This window comes from Mustela erminea, chromosome 6, assembly GCF_009829155.1.
Source record: "Mustela erminea isolate mMusErm1 chromosome 6, mMusErm1.Pri, whole genome shotgun sequence".
Classification (NCBI taxonomy): Eukaryota; Metazoa; Chordata; class Mammalia; order Carnivora; family Mustelidae; genus Mustela; species Mustela erminea.
Genome location: NC_045619.1, coordinates 63,363,828 through 63,391,456, shown reverse-complemented (window position 1 = coordinate 63,391,456; position 27,629 = coordinate 63,363,828). Strand labels below are relative to the sequence as shown.

At 41.4% G+C, this 27,629-nt stretch overlaps 1 protein-coding gene across 5 annotated transcripts; it reads left to right on the top strand.

The window, feature by feature from the left end:
- On the top strand, positions 1-27,629 carry LOC116593356 (cationic amino acid transporter 3-like). Of its 5 annotated transcripts, none has more exons than XM_032347502.1 (2): positions 1-1,279; positions 25,365-27,629. In XM_032347502.1, the coding sequence occupies exon 2, from the start codon at positions 25,521-25,523 to the stop codon at positions 27,462-27,464; it is 1,944 nt and encodes a 647-aa protein (XP_032203393.1). In that variant the 5' UTR covers positions 1-1,279; positions 25,365-25,520; the 3' UTR covers positions 27,465-27,629. The 5 variants fall into 5 exon arrangements, with proteins under 5 accessions (XP_032203393.1, XP_032203396.1, XP_032203397.1 ...); XM_032347505.1 differs by lacking the exon at positions 1-1,279 and adding an exon at positions 18,510-18,534; XM_032347506.1 differs by lacking the exon at positions 1-1,279 and adding an exon at positions 21,493-21,503.

The following is a 27,629-nucleotide window of genomic DNA, read 5'->3' as shown; positions in this document are numbered from 1 at the left end:
AAACAAACAAGCAAAAAAAACCTCAAGAAAGGGGAAGGGATTGCACTTGGGATCAGATACAAGGACAGGGAAGCTCTCCCCCAGCACTCACCCTTCTTTCTGGCAAGCAGAGCCACATTTGGGAAAATTTTAGCTTGAGGGAAGGGAAGACAGCCCAGGACTGATGGAACAGACACATTAAACACCCAGATGCACCTTCCCTACTGTTCTGTCTTGAAAGCCATACTTCCAGTCCTGCCTGCCCCCTTTGCCTCTAGGAATTCTGGCTCTGTAGTCTTGGTTGGGCCACTCCTCTCCTACCTAGCACAGCACCTGGAACACAGGAGGTGCTCAGTTAGTGCCCTTGGTCCAGGCCTCCTGCAGATGTGTTAGGGCAGGGGAAGTGTGATTTGTAGGAGGTTCTTCTGAAATCAGGAACAATTCTTTCTACTCCACTTTCAATGCTCCGTGTTTGTATAGTTAGTGTAGATTCTGTCCCTTTAGAGTCCTGCTGCAATCCTTCTCTCCCCTGCCTCCGCATCCTTCCCTGTCTTTAGAGCTTGTAATTTAGGGTTTAGAGGCATGTCAGCAGTATCAAGTAGAAGCAGTAGTGCCCCCTTTCCCTTGAGACTCATGGCTTCTTGGCCCCATCACTTATGCATTCAGCCCTGGTTCTCTAAGTAGGTCTTCTCCATCTCTGTGAAATCTTGCCTGTGTTTGAAGACAAATGTTCCTGGAAGGAGGAGGTACCTTCCTTCGGTCACTGTTTCAGAATCTTGGATGTTTTGAATGTCTAGAGCTGCAAGTTCTCTAGGCAGGGTCTCTATCTTTTTCTTTACTTCAGACAGCACAGTGCTCAATGCATAGTCAGTTAGGGTGTGCTAGGGATGCTGAGTGACTGTCTCAGGAATCCCTCATGGGGAAGCTTAAGCCAGTTCCCTTTTAGTTTTATTTGTGGACTGGTGGGAAACATGAGTGAGGGGACAGGGACAGATGGTGATGGTAGAGAAACCTGAGAGAGGGGCTAATGGGCGCTTCTTTCTTTGTTTAAAGAACTTCCCATAGCCTAGACCTCCCAGAAGCCACACCTCCCCAATGGCAGTGCCTCCCAACAAGCCCCACCTTACCAGGGCCCTTCCTGCCCATGACCCCACCTCCTGAGGGCCCTGCCTCCCAGGGGCCACAGGCTGAGCTCCACTCCAAGTCCTGACTCTGCTTGGCCAAGCTCCTTCTCCCTCCCTGGGTTTGACTTGCACTTTCTTCTCAGATCGTTCTCCTCTAAGGCAGAAAAAGCCCATAGGTAAGTGATTTCTCCTGTTTTTAGAGTTGTCACGAAAACAGAGACAGAGCCATAGAGGAAGTTTGGGCTTGGAATGCCTCTGGCTGGTCAAGCCCTGTGGAATTTCAGCAGAGGATATTTCATGGTGCCAGAGATAGACTTTGGATTGGGGGCACACACCAGAAGTTTTGTGAGTTTGGGAAAGACAGGGACGTTGCTGTGGTCAGAATGATTTGGAGGCCTACACTCTTTTCTCCTCTAGACCAGAAATGTTCTCACCTCTGCTGAGGAAAATATGAGTTAAGGGGGATTGTTCCTTGGCACTTCTTCAGCACTCTTCTCACCTCTTTGCCCTGCCCTCCTTCCTAGTCTTTCCATTCTGACCTGTTATAGAGCTCGCTTTCTTCATTTTTGTTTCTCCCACAGGGCCCACCCAGCACATAGTACAGACAAGTTCTTTGATGGGTGCATTTAGGCCATTCATATTGAGAGTGATTATTGATAGATACGTTTTTATTGACATCGTGTTACCTTTGAAGTCTTTCTTTCTGTAGATTGTCTCTATATTTCTGTTCAATGCTGTTCTTAGGATTTTTCCTCTTTTATAGTACCCCCCTTAATATTTCCTGCAGTGTGGGCTTGGTGGTTGCAGAGTCTTTTAAGCCTTGCCGGTCTTGGAAACTCTTTATCTCTCCATCCATTTTGAATGTCAGTCTTGCTGGATAAAGTATTCTTGGCTGCATGTTCTTCTCATTTAGTGCCCTGAATATATCTTGCCAGCCCTTTCGGGCTTGCCAGGTCTCTGTGGACAGGTCTGACGTTATTCTGATTGGCTTTCCTCTGTAAGTAAGGAGCCTCTTTTTTCTAGTGGCTTTCAAGAGATTATATCTACAATTATGACTCCTCAATTTGACTATCAGGTGCCTTGATGTTTTTCTGCAATCTGTAATCTTGGGTGGAGACCTTTCTGCCTCTAGTACATGAACACTGGTTCCATTCGCGAGACTGGGAACATTTTCATGAAGAACTTGTTCCACTATATATTCTAGACTTCTTTCTTTCTCCTCCCCTTCAGAGATTCCAATAACTCTGACATTGGAACGTTTCATGGCATCACTTATCTCCCTGATTCTGTTTTTGTGGCTTCTAAGCTGTTTGTTCCAGGCTTCCTCTTAATCCTTTCTATTTGTCTGTCCTCCAGATCACAATTCTATCTTCTGTCTCAGTTACCCTAGCTTTTAGAGAATTTAGATTAGATTGGAACTCATTGAGAGCATTGTGAACCTCATCCCTGGTAGCTTTCAGCTCTGCCCTAACATTGTGAATATCATCCCTGGTCGCTTTCAGTTTGGCTCTAATCAATTCCGTTTGGTCTAGACAAGTTCTTTGAATCAGTGAAGATTCTTCCATCTGGTTTGCTGCCTCCTCCATGTTTTGCCTCATTTCTCACTGGAAAGTCTGAAAGTCTCTGTGTCATGTCTTCTTAAAGAGGACATTGGTGTGGACTTTGCAGAATAGTACAGTGTGATAAGGGGGTCCCCCATCACCAGAGAGAATTTGAGGGGCTTCTTCCTCCAGGCTCAAGGAACTGAGTATCTATTTTTACAGCTGCTGAAGATATCTCCCTGATTTTCTTATCTAATTTTATTTTATTTTTGGAAGATTTTATTTATTTATTTATTTGACAGACAGAAATCACAAGTATGCAGAGAGGAAGGCAGGCGGTGGAGGGGAGCAGCTCTCAGCTCAGCAGCTCTCTGATGAGCAGAGAGCCCGATGTGGGACTCGATCCTGGGACCCTGGGATCATGACCAGGGCCAAAGGCAGAGACTTTAACCCACTGAGCCATCCACGCACCCGAATAATATGCAAACAGAATGCAGTATAAAGTAATATCATAGGTTGGAGGATGCCTGGTAAGTGATTCATTTGGTGAAGTTCTCAGAAGACTACTGGAAGATAAATTTGGATATTTATTTTCTTTTTTTAAAGATTTTATTTATTTATTTATTTATTTACTTATTTGAGAGAGAGCACTGAAGCAGATGGAGGCACAGAATGAGAGGGAAAAACAGATTCCCCACAGATCAGGGATCCTAATGTGGAGAATCAAACACAGGACCTGGGATCATGACCTGAGCCTAAGGCAGATGCTTAACCTACTGAGCTACCCAGGTGCCCTGGATATTTGTTTTCTTTAGTAGGGGCTGAATTTGATTACTTCAGCTTTCTTTCCGATGTTTCAGGGAAGCTATCTGACCTATACTTCTCTTTCCTCAGGGGAGAAATTGTACATTTACTACTACTGCAATCGTATCTCTCTCTTTTCCTTTCCTGCAGTGACCAAAACTGAAAATAATAAATATAATAATTATTATATTATAGTTTATATATAATTATTATATATAATATATAAATAAATTATTATATAATAATATATAAACAAATTATTATATATAAATGGCATAAATAATTATATATAAATATAATTATTACTATGTTTATTATTATATTATTTAATATATATTATATAATACTATATATACTATATAATATAATTATTATCTAATAATATAATACTATAATAGTATTACATAATATTAAATATAATAATAATAATTATTATTGTGGTTTAGTATCTAGACCTTTGGTAATATCTATATATTTAATATTTTTATTTTTTAAATATTTTAAAATAGTTTTAAAATATTTTAAAATTTTTAATATTCAATTGGTTCCATCTATTTGGGTAAAATGGATTTACTGGTTCAAGGTGTGGTGGATCTTGTTTTGTGTTTTTGGTGGGGGCCATAGAAGGAAGGCCTAAAGAGGCTCTATTTATTGGATCATGGCTCAAACTGAAGATGTAGCTTGAATTGATGTTTTCCTGGGAAACAGTTATACACAATGCCAAGATGGGATAATTCCTCACCTTTCATGTAGCCTTATCAGACTGACCAGAGCAGAGTACAGAGAAGATACTCGCTAGTCTTACCAGCACTGGAATATGAGGTCCTTCCTACTCCTACCTTCCATCAACTAGGAAGTCATCTGGGATTTTGACATGCCCTTGCCTTGACTGTTCATTTCTGATTGAGGAATACCCTTCTTGGTTCATAGTTTATGTATCTTTTATTTAGTTTGGCAGCTTCAGGGGTGTTCGTGAAATTCCCTTAATTATACATTCCACTCCTTCCCAGGAGGGAGAATTTTCTATTTGCACTGTGCATAACTGAGTGAGTGATGATTTGGGTGTAATGGTGGTGGTGTTGATAATTTAGGGGGAGAAAAATGTTGTATTTGATTGAGTTCTTTTGCGCAAAAAATTAGAGCCGTGTTGGAATTTTCTTACTTGGAATTTGGATTGGATTTAGTCTAGACTGGATTTATTCTTTCTCATTTAGAAATGCTTTGTGGTTTCAACTTGAGGTACAATCCAGTTTCTCACTTTAGACCCAACCTAAACTACACCAGACCCATCTGTATAGTTATTTACAGACAGTATCTAAAAAATGATAACAATAGAGAAAATTCTTTTCTCTGAGAGCTTACAATATAAGGGCACTTCATGGATACTCAGTCCCCTATCATCCTGAAACAAGTGAAATCCTATTCCACACACCCTTCAATCAATTGACTATCGTACACTCCTCCCTTCTGCAAGCTATCCTTACATGTAGTTATTGCAGTTTGAGTGTTGTGTCATGTTGCCTGATGTCAAAGCATTAGGTGACTTATTTTCCAAATAAAGTAAAGCAGGGAAAGTAATAAAATTCTGTGTTGTCTCTTCAGCTGTTTCACATCAAGGAGATGACACTGGAGCAAACCATAATTGGCTGACTTGAGTTACTTCCTTTGTACCTTCCCTTCATTGTGGGGAAAGAGACTTGACCTCAGTTCCTGTGTCAGACTCTGGCTTCTCCAAACTGGGCTGTACATCCTGGGATACTTCCTTGGCTGTGGCCAGTTAACTCTTTTTACCTCGGGCTTCTGCTGGGAAAGGAAAGGCAAGCTGAGAGTGTCATCAGACAGAAGCTCTGCTCCTGGGCGCCAGCTCATCACCTACTACTTCTGCCCTTTTCCCTAACTGGGTGTTTTCCCAGTGCTGAGTTCTAGGACAGTGAGTTTACCAGTGGACCTTAATAAGGGGAGAGTGGGGGACAGGAGAGCATACTGGAGAGATCAGATATTTATCTGTAGGCATGACCAACACTTCCAGAAGGAGAGTCATATCACACAGGGTTTAGAAAGAGAGCATGTTCTAGGTAGGGAGGGACAGTCTGTGTGAGAGCTGATGTTGATACCAGCAAGATGTGCATGTGTGGGGAAAGATTTGTCCTGTTTGAGCAGGAGCCACAGAAAAGTTAGTGGTAGGAGTTAGTGGTAGAAGAATAGTGAGAAGATTTAGAAATACAATCTTAGAATTTTGGATTTAGAGGCCCCTGGGTCGTTCAGTCAGTTAAACATCTGCCTTTGGCTCAGGTCATGATCCCAAGGTGCTGGGATCAAATCCCACATCAGGCTCCCTGCTCAGTGGGGAGCCTGCTTCTCCTTCTCCCTCTGCCCCTCCCCATTTGTGCTTGTTCTCTCACTCTGTCAAATGAATAAATAAAATCTTTTTAAAATTACTTAAAGAAAAGAAGTTGGGTTTAAAGAGAACAGGTCTGGTTATGAGTACGTGTGTGTGTGTGTGTGTGTGTGTGTGTGTGTGTGTGTGTGTGTGTATGTCCATGTCTGCATTTGTATGTCTTTTTAGGACCTGAGGAAAGTGTCATTTTCCAGAAGGAGACAGCACTCACATTTCAGTTATGTGGTGCAATGTAGTGATCAAAAAGAATTTGATTTAGGGCTTTGTCCTGCTTCAAGGGCAGCACTCTGTAATGGCTGCTGGGTAAACCTGAGTGAGAGCTGAGAGGATCTCATTGTTTAGAGTTACCAAATTTATGGACCAGAGGGGTGGACCAAGGAGCATGGTAGGAGGCTGGACCTGGATATCCGGAGCTTGCAAACTATAGGAATTATAGATGTCTAGTGTGAACAAGGTGCAAAATGTCTATATGACTTCATTTGAATTGAATTGAGGGCTAGGTTGGTGACCCCCAAATATCTGAAACCAATGAGTTCAATCAGAATTTCTTAGATTTATTCCAAATTATTATGCAATTTCCCGATTAAAATTAGGATTCATAAAAGCAGCTTTGTCAGTCCTCTCATTTCTGGACATATTTGTGATTTTCTTCTTTTTGAAACCAAAATATAGAGGCAATCCTTTATCTTCTCTGTTGATCTTCCTATGCTAATAGTGTGTTCAGAATACCAATTATTTCTTATCTCAAGTACATGTTCATTAATAACTTTAAAAAAATAATGAGGAGATTAAAAAATAGACAAAGATGTCTTACTGATTCCTGATACCCATTGTTCTTTGTGCTTTTTTCCATCTTTGATTAAGAAATACTAACAATGTCCTAGGTGCTGTAAGCTTAGAGTTGATCACAGATATGGGTCAAAATGCAGAACACTAGTACCTATCATATATTCTACTAGGTAAACTCTGGTTGTCAACAATAGTCAAGCCAGAATGATCAATCTGACATAGCTGAAATCTATTTACCAGCTTTACTCTGATGTTATAGCTGTGGGATGTGGTATCACATTTTGGAGTGACTGGTAAGCTGGAATTTTTCTGATATAGGTTCTTCTGGATTAGGCACAGAGAGGAGATTGCTATTTTCTCGGAAACATTTCTATTTGCTCCTGATTGGCAGCCATGTCTGGGGCGCAAATGGCCAAGTAAAACAGGAAGCTTAAAAAGATGTTTTGTTAAACTACCCTCATTCAACTGGCACCATCTGCCTTCCTATCCTCTTTTGGTCCAGCTGGGCTGTCTTTTGTGACAGATGTTCACTAATGATGTGTGCCAGTACCATCTGGAAGCCATGGGTTGCTGAGGTTTGGGAAGACCAAACCAGGAGGTATTTAGATTTTCAGGGAAATTGAAACTATCTTCCCACTATTGGACTCACATTTTAGAAAATGTCTGCTCCAACCCCACCTTCCTTTGTGCAGTGAATCAAGGTTTCAATTTTTTTTCCCTTTAGCACATTCTAACTGCACTGAACATGGTTCTTTTTCTTCTTAAATCTGAGGCAGTGACTAGAACGTATTTGAAATAGAATGTAGAAACAATAGGATAATGAAAGGAAGTTTGGGAGAATGACTTATATTTGGCCTCTAGAGATTGATTATCCTCTATTTCTACTAAAAGCCAAGCAAAAGGAGACAAGCTAAAGTTGCAGGGAAGAATTACAATTAGCTGTAAAACCATATGTGGGAACCATTGGCATAGGTACAGGAATCCTTTGGAATCTCTCTCGGCATCTAAAAGGATAGTCAAAACCACGAGATACCACCTCACAACCTGTCAGAATGGCTAAAATTAGCAAGACAAGAAACAACAAACGTTGGCAAAGATGTGGAGAAAGCAGAAGCCTCTTGCACAGTTGGTGGGAATGTAAGCTGGTATAGCCACTCTGGTAAACAGTGTGGAGATATCTCAAGAAGTTAAAAATAGAGCTACCCTATGACCCAGAAATTGCACTAGTAGGTATTTACCGCAAAGATATAAATATAGTGATCTGAAGGGCCAGCTATACCTCAATGTTTATAGCAGAAATGTCCACAATAGCCAAACTATGAAAAAAGTACAGATGTCCATTGACAGATGGATGAATAAAGAAGATGTGGTACATTTGCAATATATTATTCAGCCGTCGGAAAAGATGAATACTTGCCATTTACATAGATGTGGATGGATCTGAAGAGTATTGTGCTGAGAAAAATAAGTCAATAAGAGAAAGACAGTTGTCATATGGGTTCACTCATATGTGGAATATAAGAAACAGTGCAGAGGATCATAAGGAAAGGGGGGGGGAAACTGAATGGGAAGTAACAGAGAGGGAGAAAAACCATGACACTTACCTATAGGAAATAACTGAGGTTTGCTAGAGGGGAGGTGGATGAGGGGATGGGGTAATTGGGTGGTGGACATTAAGGAGGGTACATGATGTAATGAGCACTGGCTGTTATACACAACTGATAAACTAATGATGTACTACATGTTGGATAATTGAATTTAAATTAAAAAATTAAAAGATAGTCCAGAGATATTTTGGCCCTAGATTAGGTTTTGGATTTTAGTAGGACACTGTTTAGATAGAACTTTCAGATTTAATGGTCCCAGGACTTACAGCTCTGGCACATCAGTATGTATTTTGGAAGTAAAGAAAAACATCAGCAGAGGGCTACCAGGAAAGAAAGATAAGAACTGGCTCAAATATTCCTTTAATAGTCATGCCCTAGAGTCTTGACTTTTTGTGGAGGTAGAGTGCCACAGGAGAAAGAACATGGTCTTTGAAGTAAGAAAAAACCAGGCTGAAAGTCCATCTTTTCTTTATACTAGCTGTATGAGCTTGGGACAGTTGTCTAACCTCTCAGTCTATAAAGTGGAAAAATAATACTATTTCACTGGGTTGTTATGGGGGTTCAATGAAATCACATCTGTGCATTACTTGTAACTTATTAAATTCTTTCTCTTTAACCCCTCTGTCCATAGCTCTAAGTCTTGCACATATATTTGTACTCCCTATTTGCCAGATACCATTTTTCTCTGCTTCCAGCCTCTGCTCATGTTCTCCAATGCCTCTTAGAGTTCAGGCCTATTGGTTTATTAGTTTGTGTTAGTTCCACAAAATGACAGTAAGAGTATGAAGTTTTTATGACCATAATAACATGAGCCAGTGTTGTGGTTTTCAGGGAATTTTGCTGACAATTTTGGTTGTAAATCAAAGACAAAGGAGTTCTATTTTCCCACCCACTCTGATCTAAAGTCCCTGATTTGGGGTGAGATTATGTTGGGTGGGATTTTGTTCTAACCAAAAGTGATGGCAAACTTGTTTATAAAGAGAATTCAGGGAAGGAGAATCCATAACCTTTACAAAAGGGACATTCTTATTTTCCTACTCCATTTTTAGTTTGAAAAATATCAAAACTCTGAATGTTTTAAGGATAGTACAATTAATACCCATTTATTCCCCCCAGGATTGGTCAGTTTTTAATATTTTGCCATATTTGTTTGGTCTCTCCAATATTTGTTATGTGTGAACATATAGTTATGAAATATGGTCCATATTCAAAGTTTGTTAATTTTCCAATTTTTTTTAAATCCTGAAATATCTCTTCCTGATTCAGGTACAGTCCAGGGCTCTGCATTGTATCTCATTGTCCTCTTTATTCTCCTTTAATCTGCAACAGATCCTCAACTTGCCATTCTTTTTTTTTTTTAAATTTTATTTATTTATTTGAGAGAGAAAGTGAGAGAGTATGAGAGGGGAGGTCAGAGGGAGAAGCAGACTCCCCATGGATCTGGGAGCCTGATGTGGGACTCAGTCCCAGGACTCCAGAATCATGATCGGAGCTGAAGGCAGTCACTTAACCAACTGAGTCACCCAGGGGCCCTCAACCTGCCATTCTTGACATTGACAGTTTTGAACAGCGTAGGTCAGTTGTTTTATAGAAAGTCAACTTTATGTAGAAAGTTGTTTTGTAAACTGATTGTTTTTATCACTAGATTTCAGCTCACACATTTTTGGCAGGAATTTTATGAGAATATGTTAACAACAATGAGTACCATGGAGGCAGGGAACGGGCCTTTTCCCTCTCCATTGTGCCTGTAGCATCAAGCACTAGCACTGGCATTTGGAAGGTGCATAGTATTTATTGAATGAACACATGGATGGATGACCTAAGACTTTCCCTGCCCCTTAGATCTATTCATTTTTTTTTTTTTAGGTCTGTTCATTTTTTGGGGAGAGGAGGAAGAGCAGCCTTCTTCTAGATCTTACCCCCATTTTTATTATACATGTTTGAAGGGTTAAAAGTAACCCAGGACTTGTGCAAAGAGCCCACAGAGATGGGAAATGAGTTGGGGACTATGACTTGAGGCAACCTGTGAAGTCTGCCCAGAGTTTATCCATAAACCAAACAGTTTCAGTGAAAACAGCCCATCATGTCACTCCCCCATGGGTGGCTGTATGGCATCTCTTCTTTGGCATGTGGAGAGGGAGACAGATGGAAGCTTGTTCAGCCCTCAATGTGTTGTCAGAAGCACCATCTATTGAGGGATCTGTAAAACCTGTCTCCACGCCGTATTTTCAAACTTGGGAGGAGTCCTTTCCTTAGTTTGAGAGCCCAATATCTAGCTCTGAGAACATGAAAATTGATAGAAAACATGTGAATCTATCACTTTTTTAGGGTTTCCATCACACCAAACGTAATGGCCGAAGTCCTCTCAGTGACTCTCAGACCCTAAGTGAAGGATCTGGCTTCCTGCTTTCTCTCTGTCCTCATCCCCTACTGCTTCTCCCTCATTCACTGTGTCCTGGCCCCACAGGCCTCATTTTTATTCCACAAAACTAGCCAAATACCACTCTAAACCCATTAGGATGGCCCCTATCAAAAACAAAACAAAACAAAACCCCAAATGAAGGAACATGAGCGTTGATGAGGATGCGGAGAAATTGGGATACTTGTGCATTGCTGGTGGGAATGTAAAATGGTACAGCCACTGTGGAAAACAGTATGGTAATTTCTCAAAAAATTAAATATACTTCTTTCATGTGATCTAGCAATCCTACTTCTGGATATATATTCCAAGTATTTGAAAGCAAGGACTCCATAAGATATTTGTACACCCATATTCATAACAGCATTTTGCACAATAGCTAATCTGTGAAACAACCCACATGCCTATCAGTGGATAAATGGATAAACAAGATGGAGGACATACAGAGAATGTAATATTATTCATCCTTAGACAGGAAGGACATTCTGACATCTGCTACAACATGGATGAACCTTGAAAACATTATGCTAAGTGAAATAAGCCAGTCACAAAAGGACATATTGTAGGATTTCACTTATAAGTCACCTAGAGTAGTCAGATTGATAAAGACGAAGTAGAATGGTGGATGTCAGGGGTTGTGGGGAGGGAAGAATGGGGAGTTACTGCTTAATGAGTACAAAGCTTCAGCTGAGGAAGATGAACAAGTTCTGGAGATGGATGGTCATGACGGCTGCACAAGAGTGTGAGCATGAGGCTGTCTTGAACCACACATTTTAAAATCATAAAACCCACTCTGAGGACATCCTAACCTTTTCTTACTTTCATTTTCTCTACAGCGCTAGCTGCAAATCGAGCGCAATATATATTTCCATTACTTTTTTTGTTTTTTGTTTGCTTTCCTACTGCAGGAATGTAAGTAACTTGAGTGGAGGGATTTTTGTGTTTTTTTTCTGCTGCTTTATCTATAGTACTGAATAAATAGGGCCAACATATTTGTTGAATGAATAAATAAATGACCCTGATTGGACACAGACTTCTAGAGAAGATGCAAACAGAAAGAGAAAATGTGAAGATTCCATTTTTCATTTAATTTTGTTGGATAATTTTTTCTACCCTTGGATATGCGATACACAGCCCCCGTTTTCATGGTGGCTTTTTTTTTTTTTTCCTTCAGCAGTTTTTTTTTTTTTTCAAGAGTTTATTTACTTATTTGTTTATTTGACAGAGAGACAGTGAAAGAGGAAACACAAGCAGGGGGAGTGGAAGAGGGAGAAGCAGGCATCCCGCTGAGCAGGGAGCCCGATGTGGGGCTTGATTACAGGACCTTGGGATCATGATCTTACCAGAAGGGAGATGCTTAATGACTCAGTCACCCACGGGCCCTATGGTGGCTTTCGTTCTGTTTACCTTTTCATATGTATTCTGACCTGTTTTCACTAAGGAAGTGTTGGCATATGCATGCACCATACTTACTATAATTTGAAGCTCTCACCCTGAACTCAAAGCCTGTACTCTCATATTTCTGATTACCCCCTATCAGAGGTTCAAGGATGCTTGAATTAGGGCTTCAGAAACTCTGGGGAAGGGTGCCTGGGTGGCTCAGTGGGTTGAGCCGCTGCCTTCCGCTCAGGTCATGATCTCGGGGTCCTGGGATCAAGTCCCGCATTGGGCTCTCTGCTCGGCGGGGAGACTGCTTCCCTCTCTCTCTCTCTGCCTGCCTCTCTGACTACTTGTGATCTCTCTCTGTCAAATAAGCAAATAAAATCTGAAAAAAAAAAAAGAAGAAGAAAAAGAAACTCTGGGGAAGCTCAGCTGTCCAAAAGACCCTATACTTGTTTGGAAGCCACTGATTTGATTGCTTCTGGAGCTTCATTGTCTGAAATTTTAAGGAAAATGAGATCATTGGTATATTTTGGGAACCAGGAAAGAGCAGTGCTTGGATACAAAGGGATTTCTATAATCTCTGGAGATGTTTCATTTAATGTCCACTTCTCTGTAACTTTGGGAACTTGAAAATAATTATTGAATAGCCTCATTAGCCTCTCTCTCAAGTCCTTCTAAAGCTTCTAGCAAAACAACTGGTGTCCAAACTACCTTTGAAACTATTCAGGAGGAGCTACAAGGCCAACTTCCTGATGGTAGGAGTGTTAACTCCCTACCAGGGTAGCCATGGAACTTAGTGCCTTGGAGAAATGTTTTGAAAGGGATAGTAGCCTTCCTAGAGATGGAGGAGTGAACACAATGACCTCCAGGACAACGGAGAGTGGGTGAGGCTGGCTGGGAAAGGAAGATAGCATCCAATTTTATGGATGGATTGTTGGACCTGACAGGTGTTCTTCTGGGAAACATGGAATGGACTTTTGTTTTGGTGTTTGGAAGGAGCTCAGACACAGAGAAACACAGAGTGAAGAAAGGAGGGAGGGGGAGCAGCAGCCATTATAGAATTCATGCAAGCTGGCTTCATGTTCCCTGAACCCTTCTGCATTTAAAAAAAATTTTTATTTATTTTTTTAAATTTCTTTTCAGTGTTCCAGAATTCATTGTTTGTCCACTACACTCAGTGCTCCATGTAATACGTGCCCTCCATAATATCCACCACCAGGATCACCCAGCCTCCCAACTCCCTCCCCTCCAAAACCCTCAATTTATTTCTCAGAGTCCACAATCTCTCATGGTTTGTCTCCCCCTCCGATTTCCCCCAACTCACTTCTCCTCTCCATCTCCCCGTGTCCTCCATGTTATTCCTTATGCTCCACAAATAAGCGAAACCATATGATAATTGACTCTCTCTGCTTGACTTATTTCACTCAGCACACTCTGCATTTTTTTAAGCACATCCCCTGAATAAGCACTTCCTTTGGGAGAGATCATTTACTAATGAAACTGAGATTCATAGACCCAGGGCCCCATTAGGAAACTTCCCCAGGAAATGCTCCTGAAATACATGGTGTACATGTTTTAGTCTCCTATTTCACCTCTGTTTGGTCTTTTCTCTGCTTCTTAAGAAACAAACAAAACAAACAAACAAACACCACAAAGAAAAAAAAAAACAGCAAAAGCATCCTTTGTGCCAACTACAGGATTCTCCAAAGACAGTCAAAAGGCCTGATGGCAAAAGAGGAATTGGGAAAAGGGAAATGGGCTCAGAGGGAACAGGAGGGGTGCCCCATCTTCCCTTGTTGTGAATTCTCTTGCTGGCTGGTATTCCTTCTTTGTATTCTCCATATCCTGACCAACACAGGATTCCGGTTCCCCTTCCCATTAAATCTACTGAATGTCTGCCATTTATCAGGTTCTGTACCAGGTCCTCTCATATTATCTCCCAAAATTCCCATGTTGGGCCTGCAGTGCACAGAGTGGAGTCAGTCCCTCCATCAGTCATGGCATGTTTGCACCATCACTTCTGGTCAGGCCCCTTTTTAGTGCATTTATTTTCCCCTTCATCCTTATCTCTATTCTCATTCCCTATTCTCACTGGAGACACTTGCTTTAATGTATTTAACAAATGCTCTTCCAGTCCATGCTCTGTATGTGTAGTTATATATTCTCATCCATTCAACAAATACTATGATGACTATGTGTCAGGCACAATTGTAGGTATGGGAAATACAGCCAGGAGCAAAAGAGTGGGGGAAAAAAAAAAGCTCCCTGCCTCTTGGAACCTACAGTCTTTTTCAGTGAGACAAATCATGAATAAATAAATAAGTAAAACATACAGTATCTTAAATAGTGATAAGTACTCGGGGAAAAAAAGAAGGGCTGGGGATCAGGTCTGTTTTCTGTGGTTAGGAGCAAATTGCAGTTGTGTGTGGGTGATGATTCAGGAAGGCCTGAATAATCCTGCTAATTCACCAAATTCAGTTAAGAGAGCAACCATGTGCCTACCTGAGCCAGAAGTGATGCATTTATAGAGGACAGCCAGTGCAAAGGCCCTGAGGTAGGGTCTTACCTGGTATGTGAGGAGGCCAGAATGGTTAGGAAGCCAGTGCCTAGAGAGAAATGAGTAGCAAGAGAGAGAAACAAAGGTTAAGTGGTATCAGGGTCAGTGACAAATACTTTAGGTCTTCGTAGGTCATTGTAAATATACACTTCAGCTGTACTCTGAATGAAAAGGGAAACCAGTGGAAGAAAATGAATAGAGGTATATCCTGACATTAACAGATATATATGTATCCGTGACAAATATACAACTTTTTTGGTTGTCTTTTAAATATACACAAAAGGCATTGTGCTAGGGGTGCCTGGGTGGCTCAGTGTGTCAAGCACCTGCCTTCAGTTCAGGTCATGATCCCAGGGACCTCGGGTGGAGCCCCAAGTGTCCACTTGGCTCTTTGCTCAATGGGAAGTCTACTCCTCTCTCTCCCTCTGTCCCTCCCAACACTCATGCTCTCTCTCAAATAAATAAATAAAATCTAAGAAAAAAAAAAGGCATTGTGCAATACACTTCATTCCATCTTTATTTTTGCTACCTAACATAGTTTCTGAGATCTATCCAAATTGCCATCTGTAAATCTGCTTTATTATCTCTTACTGCTGTGTAGCATTTCATTGTGCACACATGGCACATTTTACTTATATATTCCTCTAGAAATAGTCACTGGCACAGCTCCCACTTCCAGCCACCACAAACAATCCTGTGTGATGAATGTGCTCACATGGACTCCTTATGGACTCAGGAGAGAGTCTCTTTAGAGTGTGCACATCAGAGAGGGATTGCAGGATGGGAGGGTGTGTGCATTCTTAACTCCACTGGGTTAATGCTTCAGGATGGTGCCCAAGTGACACTCCCACCAACAGTGTGTGATGATTTTTATCTCCTCACTGAATTCTCATGCTGCTCCAATGAAGGAGGTCAGGTGAGGTCCCTTGAGGATGAGGAGACCAAAGCTTAGAGAGAGTGAGCAAATTCCCGAGTTCATGTAGTCATGAGGAAGGGTCAGGACCTCACATGCAGAATTCTGCCATAGTATTCATTGTTCTTACATCTATAGTACCCAGAACTACTTGTTCCAGAAATAAGATGAGGCATCTGCAGGCAAAGAGACTTACCATCATCATCATCATGATCATCATCATCATTGTATTTGAGCCTTGCATTTTTTGATTCCTAGTCTAACTTGGTGAGCCTAGGACCCCCACATATTTAGGACCAGCATGTTTGAAGGTATCCAGTTACAGTCCTTTGAATTTCAGGGAAAATTATATGGAATATATGATTAATTAATTAATTAGTTAATAATTTCATTGTCTCATGAGGGCTAACAGGATTGACTGTTTAGTGGATGATTTTGAAGCTAAACATTTATAAAAACTAAGTATTATCAACTTTGGCGGACTTTGGATCAGATTTCAATATTAAATATTTGGTAAGTTATATTAAGTCCATATTGTTTGCTACACACTGAAATAAGAACTTTATAGGCATCATTTCACTTACTCCTCACAACTATCCTAGGTGATATTTACTTGACTATTCAACTACTGTGGAAACTAAAGCCCCAAGAGGAGAACTAATTAGTCCAGAGTCACTAGATGGTATGTTGAGGTGCAATTTGAACCTGAACAGTCTACCTGAAGAGCATTACTCTTAACGAGTCAACTGTGCTGCTTTCCTGTAAAGGAAACTTCTAGAATCTCTTCCCCTTGAACTTGAGTACAGTTTTTTGTCACTTGTGTGGTTTAGAGCAGTCATGGGTAGTGCAGGGTTAGTGGACAAGAATCTCCTAGGGAAAGGATCTGAAGTTTGAAAATGTCCCCAGGTGTCTTCATTATGCCTCCCTCTGTCCCCCAAAGTGAGAACCTCTGCCTAAGGACATCCTGCCTGGATTATAGGGCCTGAACATGAAGTTTCTCTAACTGGGTATGGGTTATTAGTTGCTATAACCCAAGACATTCTCATATTTTTAAAACAAGCATCCTCAAAAGGAAGCAATTCTTTATCACTTATGTGTGGCTTATAGCTGCCATGAATGATGTGTAGTCAAGGTTTTCCACTCAAATTTTTTGTTTTGATTGCCTTCTTCAAGGAAGGTGATACCATCCGTATCTTTACCTGAGCCAGTATTATAAAAGGTGCTTGGCTACGAAATATGTATTTCAAACTCAAGTAGATAAGAATTCTAGATTGTGTGCTCTTTTGGGTTTCCCTTCTCAGTGTAGTTATTTGGTTAACAAATACTTATGAGCATCTTCATCAGTCTGATGGAGGAGACGAGCAGCTGGCTTGGAATTTAGATACCTTAGTATCAATGGCACATGGGGGGAGCCAGGTGCTATGAGAGCACATTGGAAGGGCAACATAAGGGTAAGGGGAGATTTCCAGGAAAGTAACTTCTAAGTGGGGAACTGACAGAGAAGTGGGGTTTGGCTACATGAAGGGGCCAAAAGGCAAGGGAACAGGGTGAGTGTAGAAATTTGCAGCTGGAGCAGGAACTGGGGAGGGGATGAGGCTAGAGAAATTAGCTCAAGTCATATTATGAAGGAAGGAGGGACTATGAAGGAAAGGCAGTGGGGAACCATTGAAGAGTTTGAAGCCTGGGGGTTGGTGGGGGACACTTTAATAACATTTATTAGTATAGACAGGTTCCATGAGTGAAGAATTGGCTCTCCTTCTCTCTCACACATTATTGTTGGTAAATCATAACATTGGAGCTGGTAAGTGGCAAATAAGGAGTCTGGAGAGATGGATTAGTAGACAGAAGTAGATCAAAATGGTTCCTTTTGATCACTATAGAGATGACTTCTCAATTTTGACTTGATCTTTCTATCTTTAAAAAACTCTGACAATATTTCTTAAAATTCTCTCAAACCAAAGCATGAGTAAGGAGGACAGTGTGGGATGCGTGTCTTTCTTTTCTCCGTTCTTCACTACTCCTTTGTGGGGCTTGGCTGTTAATTATTAGTTCTGACCCTTTCTCCCCTGAGGAGGAAACCATTTGAATGTAGCAGGAGAGGAGGGGGAAAAGGACTCTCACGCCAGTTCCTTCATTGAGAAAATATATTTGGCATACTGAGAGCACGTTTTGAATGAGTTAAAAATAACTCCATCTGAAAAATTAATAGGGAGTTACAAGTGAATGTTTTAATACAAGCTCACAGAACAGGGCAGATTCTCCAGGACCCTGGCAGCTGACATTACAGGGTGTGTATAGAGCACAATGTGGCTAGTGAGGAGACTGTCTAAAGAAGTGAATTCACCTTCTCTCCTGGAACCCAGAGAGGAGGAAACAAAGGAATTGTTTTGGTCATGAGCTTCTGAGCTAGATAACTTATTTTTCTCCCTTTGGATCACACTCTCATGGCTGAGGACATGAAAATTATAGTGAATTTTTCTTGGATTATTTGGGTGAGAGGTACTGAATTTTGGAATTCACGAAACTACCTTCCTGGCTCCCCTCCCATCTCAGTCCTGGACCCTGGGTTGGCTGTTGACACCATTTCTCCAGTATTTCCTTTCCAGATAGCCTGGTATTCTCCTTCTTGCAGGTGGTTATGAAGGACCGGCCCCTTTCTTCCTCTTCATCTCTGTTCACAGTGCCTCTGTGGGCCAAGTGGATAAAGGGAAGGGGAAGACTGTACATTCTTGGCCATCAATACAGGTAAATGATGATGCAGAATGAGAAAGGGGTGGCAAAGTGCCACCTGACCCTTGGCTATCTGATGTCGGGCTAAGGGTTTGTTTTCTTTCTTTAAAGATTTTACTCATTCATTCATTCATGAGAGACAGAGAGAGAGAGAGAGAGAGAGAGAGAGAGACGCAGAGGCAGAGGGGGAAACAGACTCCCTACCAAGCAGGGAGCCTGAAGCAGGACTCAATCCTAAGACCCTGGGAAAGGCAAATGATTAACCAACTGAGCCACCCAGGGGACATAGGGTAAGGGTTTTAAGACCAGTGAAGCAATATTTGTATTCTAAACTTAGATGATATTTAAAAAATGATTCTGTTATTGTAACAAGGTCCACTAGTCTGTGAATTAATGTGTCATAAATCATGCTCATATACAGCATATCCTGTATATGAATAACTGCACAGTATATTCATGGCATGTTGTATCTTTTTTTTATTTTTAAATTTTTTATTTTTTATAAACATATAATATATTTTTATCCCCGGGGTACAGGTCTGTGAATCGCCAGGTTTACACACTTTACAGCACTCACCAAAGCACATACCCTCCCCAATGTCCATAACCCCACCCCCCTTCTCTCAACCCCCCCTCCCCCCAGCAACCCTCACTTTGTTTTGTGAGATTAAGAATCACTTATGGTTTGTCTCCCTCCCAATCCCATCTTGTTTCATTTATTCTTCTCCTACCCACTTAAACCCCCATGTTGCATCACCACTTCCTCATATCAGGGAGATCATATGATAGTTGTCTTTCTCCGCTTGACTTATTTCGCTAAGCATGATACGCTCTAGTTCCACCACGTTGTCGCAAATGGCAAGATTTCATTTCTTTTGATGGCTGCATAGTATTCCATTGTGTATATATACCACATCTTCTTGATCCATTCATCTGTTGATGGACATCTGGGTTCTTTCCATAGTTTGGCTATTGTGGACATTGCTGCTATAAACATTCGGGTGCACGTGCCCCTTTGGATCACTATGTTTGTATCTTTAGGGTAAATACTCAGTAGTGCAATTTCTGGGTCATAGGGCAGTTCTATTTTCAACATTTTGAGGAACCTCCATGCTGTTTTCCAGAGTGGTTGCACCAGCTTGCATTCCCACCAACAGTGTAGGAGGGCTCCCCTTTCTCCGCATCCTCACCAGCATCTGTCATTTCCTGACTTGTTGATTTTAGCCATCCTGACTGGTGTGAGGTGATATCCCATAGTGGTTTTGATTTATATTTCCCTGATGCCAAATGATGTGGAGCACTTTTTCATGTGTCTGTTGGCCATCTGGATGTCTTCTTTGCAGAAATGTCTGTTCATGTCCTCTGCCCATTTCTTGATTGGATTATTTGTTCTTTGGGTGTTGAGTTTGCTAAGTTCTTTATAGATTTTGGATACTAGTCCTTTATCTGATATGTCGTTTGCAAATATCTTCTCCCATTCTGTCAGTTGTCTTTTGGTTTTGTTAACTGTTTCCTTTGCTGTGTAAAAGCTTTTGATCTTGATAAAATCCTAATAGTTCATTTTTGCCCTTGCTTCCCTTGCCTTTGGCGATGTTCCTAGGAAGATGTTGCTGCGGCTGAGGTCGAAGAGCTTGCTGCCTGTGTTCTCCTCAAGGATTTTGATGGATTCCTTTCGCACATTGAGGTCCTTCCTCCATTTTGAGTCTATTTTTGTGTGTGGTGTAAGGAAATGGTCCAATTTCATTTTTCTGCATGTGGCTGTCCAATTTTCCCAACACCATTTATTGAAGAGGCTGTCTTTTCTCCATTGGACATTCTTTCCTGCTTTGTCGAAGATTAGTTGACCATAGAGTTGAGGGTCTATTTCTGGGCTCTCTATTCTGTTCCATTGATCTATGTGTCTGTTTTTGTGCCAGTACCATTCTGTCTTGATGATGACAGCTTTGTAATAGAGCTTGAAGTCCGGAATTGTGATGCCCACCAACTTTGGCTTTCTTTTTCAATATTCCTTTGGCTATTCGAGGTCTTTTCTGGTTCTATATAAATTTTAGGATTATTTGTTCTATTTCTTTGAAAAAGATGGGTGGTACTTTGATAGGAATTGCATTAAATGTGTAGATTGCTTTAGGTAGCATAGAGATTTTCACAATATTTATTCTTCCTATCCAGGAGCATGGAACATTTTTCCATTTCTTTGTGTCTTCCTCAATTTCTTTCATGAGTACTTTATAGTTTTCTGAGTATAGATTCTGTGCCTCTTTGGTTAGGTTTATTCCTAGGTATCTTATGGTTTGGGGTGCAATTGCAAATGGGATTGACTCCTTAATTTCTCTTTCTTCTGTCTTGTTGTTGGTGTAGAGAAATGCAACTGATTTCTGTGCATTTATTTTATATCCTGACACTTTACTGAATTCCTGTACAAGTTCTAGCAGTTTTGGAGTGGAGTCTTTTGGGTTTTCCACATAGAATATCATATCATCTGCGAAGAGTGATAGTTTGACTTCTTCTTTGCTAATTTGGATGCCTTTAATTTCCTTTTGTTGTCTGATTGCTGAGGCTAGGACTTCTAGTACAATGTTGAATAGCAGTGGTGATAATGGACATCCCTGCTGTGTTCCTGACCTTAGCAGAAAAGCTTTCAGTTTTTTCCATTGAGAATGATATTTGCGGTGGGTTTTTCATAAATGGCTTTGATAATATTGAGGTATGTGCCCTCTATCCCTACACTTTGAAGAGCTTGATCAGGAAGGGATGCTGTACTTTGTCAAATGCTTTTTCAGCATCTATGGAGAGTATCATCTGGTTCTTGTTCTTTCTTTTATTAATGTATTGTATCACATTGATTGATTTGTGGATGTTGAACCAAACTTGCAACCCTGGAATAAATCCCACTTGGTCGTGGAGAATAATCCTTTTAATGTACCTTTGGATCCTATTGGCTAGTATTTTGGTGAGAATTTTTGCATCTGTGTTCACCAAGGATATTCGCCTGTAATTCTCTTTTTTTTTTTTATGGGATCTTTGTCTTGTTTGGGGATCAAGGTAATGCTGACCTTATAAAATAAGTTTGGAAGTCTCCCTTCCATTTCTATTTTTTTTGGAACAGTTTCAGAATAGGAATTGATTCTTCTTTAAATGTCTAGTAGAATTCCCCTGGGAAGCTGTCTGGCCCTGGGCTCTTGTTTGTTGAGAGAGTTTTGATGACTGCTTCAATCTCCTTACTGGTTATGTGTCTGTTCCGGTTTTCTATTTTTTCCTGGTTCAGTTGTGGTAGTTTATATGTCTCTAGGAATGCATCCATTTCTTCCAGATTGTCAGATTTGCTGGTGTATAGTTGCTCATAATATGTTCTTATAATTGTATTTCTTTGGTGTTGGTTGTGATCTCTCCTCTTTCATTTATGATTTTATTTATTTGGGTCCTTTCTCTTTTCTTTTTGATAAGTCTGGCCAGGGGTTTATCATTTTATTAGAAACAGTTGTTTCTTTTATTCTCTTTTTTTTTTCTTTCTTGTTTCTTTAGAAAGGCTTGTATTGCTATATATGTTCCTCTCAGGACTGCCTTTGTTGTGTCCCACAGATTTTGAACCGTTGTATTTTCATTATCATTTGTTTCCATGATTTTTTTCAATTCTTCTTTAATTTCCTGGTTGAGCCATTCATTCTTTAGATGGATGCTGTTTAGTCTCCATGTATTTGGGTTCTTTCCAAACTTCCTCTTGTGGTTGAGTTCTAGCTTCAGAGCACTGTGGTCTGAAAATATGCAGGGAATGATCCCAATCTTTTGATACCGGTTGAGTCCTGATTTAGGACCGAGGGTGTGATCTACTCTGGAGAATGTTCCATGTGCACTAGAGAAGAATGTGTATTCTGTTGCTTTGGGATGAAATGTTCTGAATATATCTGTGATGTCCATCTGGTCCAGTGTGTCGTTTAAGGCCTTTATTTCCTTGCTGATCTTTTGCTTGGATGATCTGTCCATTTCAGTGAGGGGAGTGTTAAAGTCCCCTACTATTATTGTATTATTGTTGATGTGTTTCTTTGATTTTTTTATTAATTGGTTTATATAGTTGGCTGCTCCTACGTTGGGGGCATAGATATTTAAAATTGTTAGATCTTCTTGTTGGACAGACCCTTTGAGTATGATATAGTGTCCTTCCTCATCTCTTATTATAGTCTTTGGCTTAAAATCTAATTGATCTAAGGATTGCCACTCCTGCTTTCTTCTGATGTCCATTAGCATGGTAAATTCTTTTCCACCCCCTCACTTTAAATCTGGAGGTGTCTTCGGGCTTAAAATGAGTTTCTTGTAGGCAACATATAGATGGGTTTTCTTTTTTTATCCATTCTAATAACCTGTGTCTTTTGATTGGGGCATTTAGCCCATTAACATTCAGGGTAACTATTGAGAGATATGAATTTAGTGGCATTGTATTGCCTGTAAGCGACTGTTACTATATATTGTCTCTTCCTTTCTGATCTACCACTTGTAGGCTCTCTCTTTGCTTAGAGGACCCCTTTCAATATTTCCTGTAGAGCTGGTTAGGTGTTTGCAAATTCTTTCAGTTTTTGTTTGTCCTGGAAGCTTTTAATCTCTCCTTCTATTTTCAATGATAGCCTAGCTGGATATAGTATTCTTGGCTGCATGTTTTTCTCGTTTAGTGCTCTGAATATATCATGCCAGCTCTTTCTGGCCTGCCAGGTCTCTGTGGATAAGTCTGCTGCCTATCTATTATTTTTACCATTGTATGTTACAGACTTCTTTTCCCGGGCTGCTTTCAGGATTTTCTCTTTGTCACTGAGACTTGTAAATTTTACTATTAGGTGATGGGGTGTGGGCCTATTCTTATTGATTTTGAGGGGGGTTCTCTGAAACTCCTGAATTTTGATGCTTGTTCCCTTTGCCATATTAAGGAAATTCTCTCCAATAATTGTCTCCAGTATACCTTCTGCTCCCCTCTCTCTTTCTTCTTCTTCTGGAATCTCAATTATTCTAATGTTGTTTCATCTTATGGTGTCACTTATCTCTCGAATTCTCCCCTCGTTGTCCAGTAGCTGTTTGTCCCTCTTTTGCTCAGCTTCTTTATTCTCCGTCATTTGGTATTCTATATCACTAATTCTTTCTTCTGCCTCATTTATTCTAGCAGTGAGAGCCTCCATTTTTGATTGCACCTCATTAATAGCTTTTTTTATTTCAACTTTGTAGATTTTAGTTCTTTTATTTCTCCAGAAAGGGCTTTTATATCTCCCGAGAGGGTTCTCTAATATCTTCCATGCCTTTTTCGAGCCTGGCTAGAACCTTGAGAACTGACATTCTGAACTCTAGATCTGACATATTACCAATGTCTGTATTGATTAGGTCCCTAGCCTTCGATACTGCCTCTTGTTCTTTTTTTTTTTGTGGTGAATTTTTCCGCCTTGTCATTTTGTCCAGATAAGAGTATTTGAAGGAGCAAGTAAAATACTAAAAGGGTGGCAACAACCCCAGGAAAATATGCTTTAACCAAATCAGAAGAGATCCCAAATCGTGAGGGGTGAGAAAGAGGATAAAAAGAGGTTCAGAAAGAAAGAAAGAAAAGGAAAAAAAATAGAAAATGAATAAAGAAAAGTATAAAAAAGAAAAAATATATATATATTAGATAAATTAGTTTAAAAACATTAAAAAAGAAAAGGGTAAAAGTTAAAAAAATTTTAGCAGAAGAAGAGAAAACAGATGAAAAAGAAAAAAAATTAAAATAACTGCAAGACTAAAAAATCACAGGGAGAAAGCCATGAGTTCTGTGCTTTGCTTTCTCCTCCTCTGGAATTCTCCTGCTCTCATTGGTATTGAAACTGCACTCCTTGGTAGGTGAACTTGATCTTGGCAGGATTTCTTGTTGATCTTCTGGGTGAGGGGCCTGTTATAGTGATTCTCAAGTGTCTTTGCCCAGGCAGAATTGCACCGCCCTTACCAGTGGCCAGGCTGAGTAATCCACTCGGGTTTGCTTTCAGGAGCTCTTGTTCCCTGAGCGCTTTCCGTAGAGACGTATTTCCCAAGGACGGGAATACAAATGGCGGCCTACTGGTCTCCGGCCCAGAGGAGCCGAGAGCCCGGGGCCCCACTCCTCAGTGCGCCCTCAGAGAACAGCGCCCAGTAACTCCTGTCTGCCTGACCTCCGGCCACACTCCGAGCTCACCGAGCCTGCGACCAGTTCAAGGTAACACCGAGCTGTGAGCTTACTGTCGGCTCTGTCTCTTTAGCCAGCTTCCCCGTTCCAATACCCGCAAGCTCTGTGACACGTTCTGTGACCCTGCGGGACCTGAGGCCATGCTGACCCCCCGTGGGCTTCGCCCCGGTTTAGCCTCTGGAGCGATGTCCCTCAGTGGAACAGACTTTTAAAAGTCCTGATTTTGTGCTCCGTTGCTCTGCCACTTGCCGGGAGCCAGCCCCTCCCCCCGGGGTCTATCTTCCCGTCGCTTTGGATTCACTTCTCCGCCAGTCCTACCTTTCAGAAAGTGGTTGTTTTTCTGTTTCCAGAATTGCTGTTCTTCTCTTCGATCTGCCGATGGATTTGCAGGTGTTTGCAATCTTTAGATACGCTATCTAGCTGATCTCCTGTTAGCTGAAGTAGTCTCAGCCTGCTACTTCTCCGCCATCTTCTGTCGCAACCTGCCCTGTTGTATCTTATAGCTTAATTAGTACATGAACTTACCTGACTTAGATGAACTCAAATAGGATTATGTCCTTTGGTGTGCACAACAGGAGAATGTAGGGAGGTATTTGACACTTTCCTGGGGAAAAGCCAGTTGGTTTTCATTTCTCTTTTTTTTTAAAGATTTTATTTTTTTATTTGACAGAGAGACAACAAGAGAGGAAAAACAAGCAGGGAGAGTGGGAGAGGGAGAAGCAGGTTCCTTGCTGAGCAGGGAGCCCAATGTGGGGCTCTATCCCAGCACCCAGGATCATGACCTGAGCTGAAGGCAGACAGTTAATGACTGAGCCACCCAGGTACCCTGCCAGTTAATTTTTCTTTGATGTCTTTTGGTCTTAGTTTCTGTGATACTTGGGCTGCAACAGGTGACATATTACTTCTGAGCACTGTTGAACGCCATTGTTCAGTAAATACTTATTGTTTACTAAGGCGTATGGAGCAACAGCACATATAAGAAAAATATGAAGCAGCAGCCTGAAGCCTGAGCGATGGAACTCAGCAACCCCAACCCAACTCCACTTAACTCAGCCTCACCAAACCTGATCTGAGACACTCAGCAACCTGAACTTGCTACAGCTCTCTGATATGGAATCCTCTTCAATTCCAGCTAGAAGGCTGTGTCAGCCACTTCACAGATTCGGTCAAAAGCTGGTACGCAGACGAATGCTAGAGAAAGAAGTGACTAAGACTGCCACTGACAGAAGCCTGAGCACTCTGGATTTAGTGGCCCTGGGTGTGGGCCGCACAGTGGGTGTAGGTGTGTATATCCTGGTTGGTGAGGTGGCTGGTAATCAAACAGGACCATCCATTGTGATCTGCTTTTTGGTGGCTGGCCTATCTTCATGGTTGGCTGGACTGTGCTATGCAGAGCTTAGTGTCCGGATTCCCCTTTCTGGCTCTGCATATCTCTATGCCTATGTCACTGTAGGTGAAATTTGGGCCTTCATCACTGGCTGGAACCTCATCTTCTCCTATATTGCTGATACAGCCAATATGTTCTTGGCCTGGATTTTAGCTTTTGACATGTTTGGGTACCAGATCTCTCAGGCCACTAGTGAAGACATCTTATTGCATATTCCCCAGGTCCTTGTAAAGAATCTAGGCTTCTTTATTGGGGTCCCTGTGATTTTGCTCATTCTATGCCTGACTTTGAGGTTTAGGGATTTGATGCTGTTAACCAAAGTGGTCACATTGGTGAGACTTTTGATTCTCAGTTTTGTCATCATCTCTGGCTTCATTAAGGGGGACCTGCACAACTGGAAGCTCACAGAAGAAGACTACAGAAAGGATGAACTCAATGGCACTTCTAGCTTGGGCCCTCTGGGCTCTGGAGGATTTGTGCCTTTTGGCTTTCCTGGGATTCTCCATGGATCAGCTACCTGTTTCTATGCATTTATAGGTTTCAATCACATTGTTACCAGAGTTGAAAAAGCCCAGAACTACCAGCGTTCCATCCCCATGGGCATTGTGATGTCACTGCTCATCTGTGTTTTGGTGTATTTTGGTGTCTCTGCAGCCCTTACACTTATGGTTCCTTACTATAAGATTCGACCTGGGAGCACCTTGCCTGAGGCTTTTCTCCATATTGGCTGGGCCCCTGCCTACTATGCTGTAGCTTTGGTATTCCCCTGTAGTCTTTCTCTCAGACCCTTGGGTTATATGTTCTCCGAAGCTCAGTTGATATATGTGATGGCAAAGGATGGCCTCCTTTTCCCTGTCTGTGCCAAAATCCATATTGCCGCCTGTATGTTTGTCATCACTGTGATCTCTGGCATTATTGCAGCAATGATAGCATTCTTCTTCAGACTTGATGATTTTCTGCACCTCGTGTCAGTTGGGACCCTGCTAGTTCACTCTGTGATGGCTTTTTGTGTTCTCATTGTCAGGTATCAGCCTGAGAGGAAGAAGGGGGAAAATGAAGTGCAGATGCAGGAGATTGGGGGAAATCAAACACCGGGGCAGGAGGAGACTGCACCTGCAGCAGAGAAGCTTACTCTACAAAAACTCTTTTTTCCAGGCAGCCCCACCCCCACTCCACTCTCTGGCTGCATTGTCTATGTTTGCTCCTCACTGCTTGTTCTGCTGCTGACTCTCCTCTGCCTGGTGCTGGTCCACTGGCCAAGTCTGCTTTCTGGAGACCCAGTGCCGATCACAGTGGTTGTGCTGCTCCTGGTGCTCATCACTGGGATAACTGGGGTCATCTGGAGACAGCGACAGAGCTGCACTCCCCTGCCCTTTAAGGTCCCTGGTGTGCCTTTCCTTCCACTCCTGAGCATCTTTGTGAATGTTTTCCTTATGATGCAGATGTCAGCTTCCACCTGGGCCACACTTGGTGTATGGATGTTGATTGGGTTTGTTATCTACTTCACGTGTGGAATCCAGCACAACTGGCTGCAAAGCCCCACTGAAGTAAGGGACCAAACTCTAGACTCTGAACTCAGCAGTGCCAATACAGTGCCAGTGTTTGATTTGACATCATTACCCCGAATGCTGTCTTGTTCTCTGCACAATAACAGAGAGTACTCCTGAGCGCATGTAAAGCTACGCCTCCCATGACATGTTGGTGGGAGAATGCTAATAGAGCTCTGTATTCATTGTGTATGAAGGATGTGTCTTTAATCTCCCCCCGCCTTTTTTTCTGTCTCCTTTCAGTTGTGTCTGTAGCTGCTTGCTGGCTTTAAAAAGAATTATTAT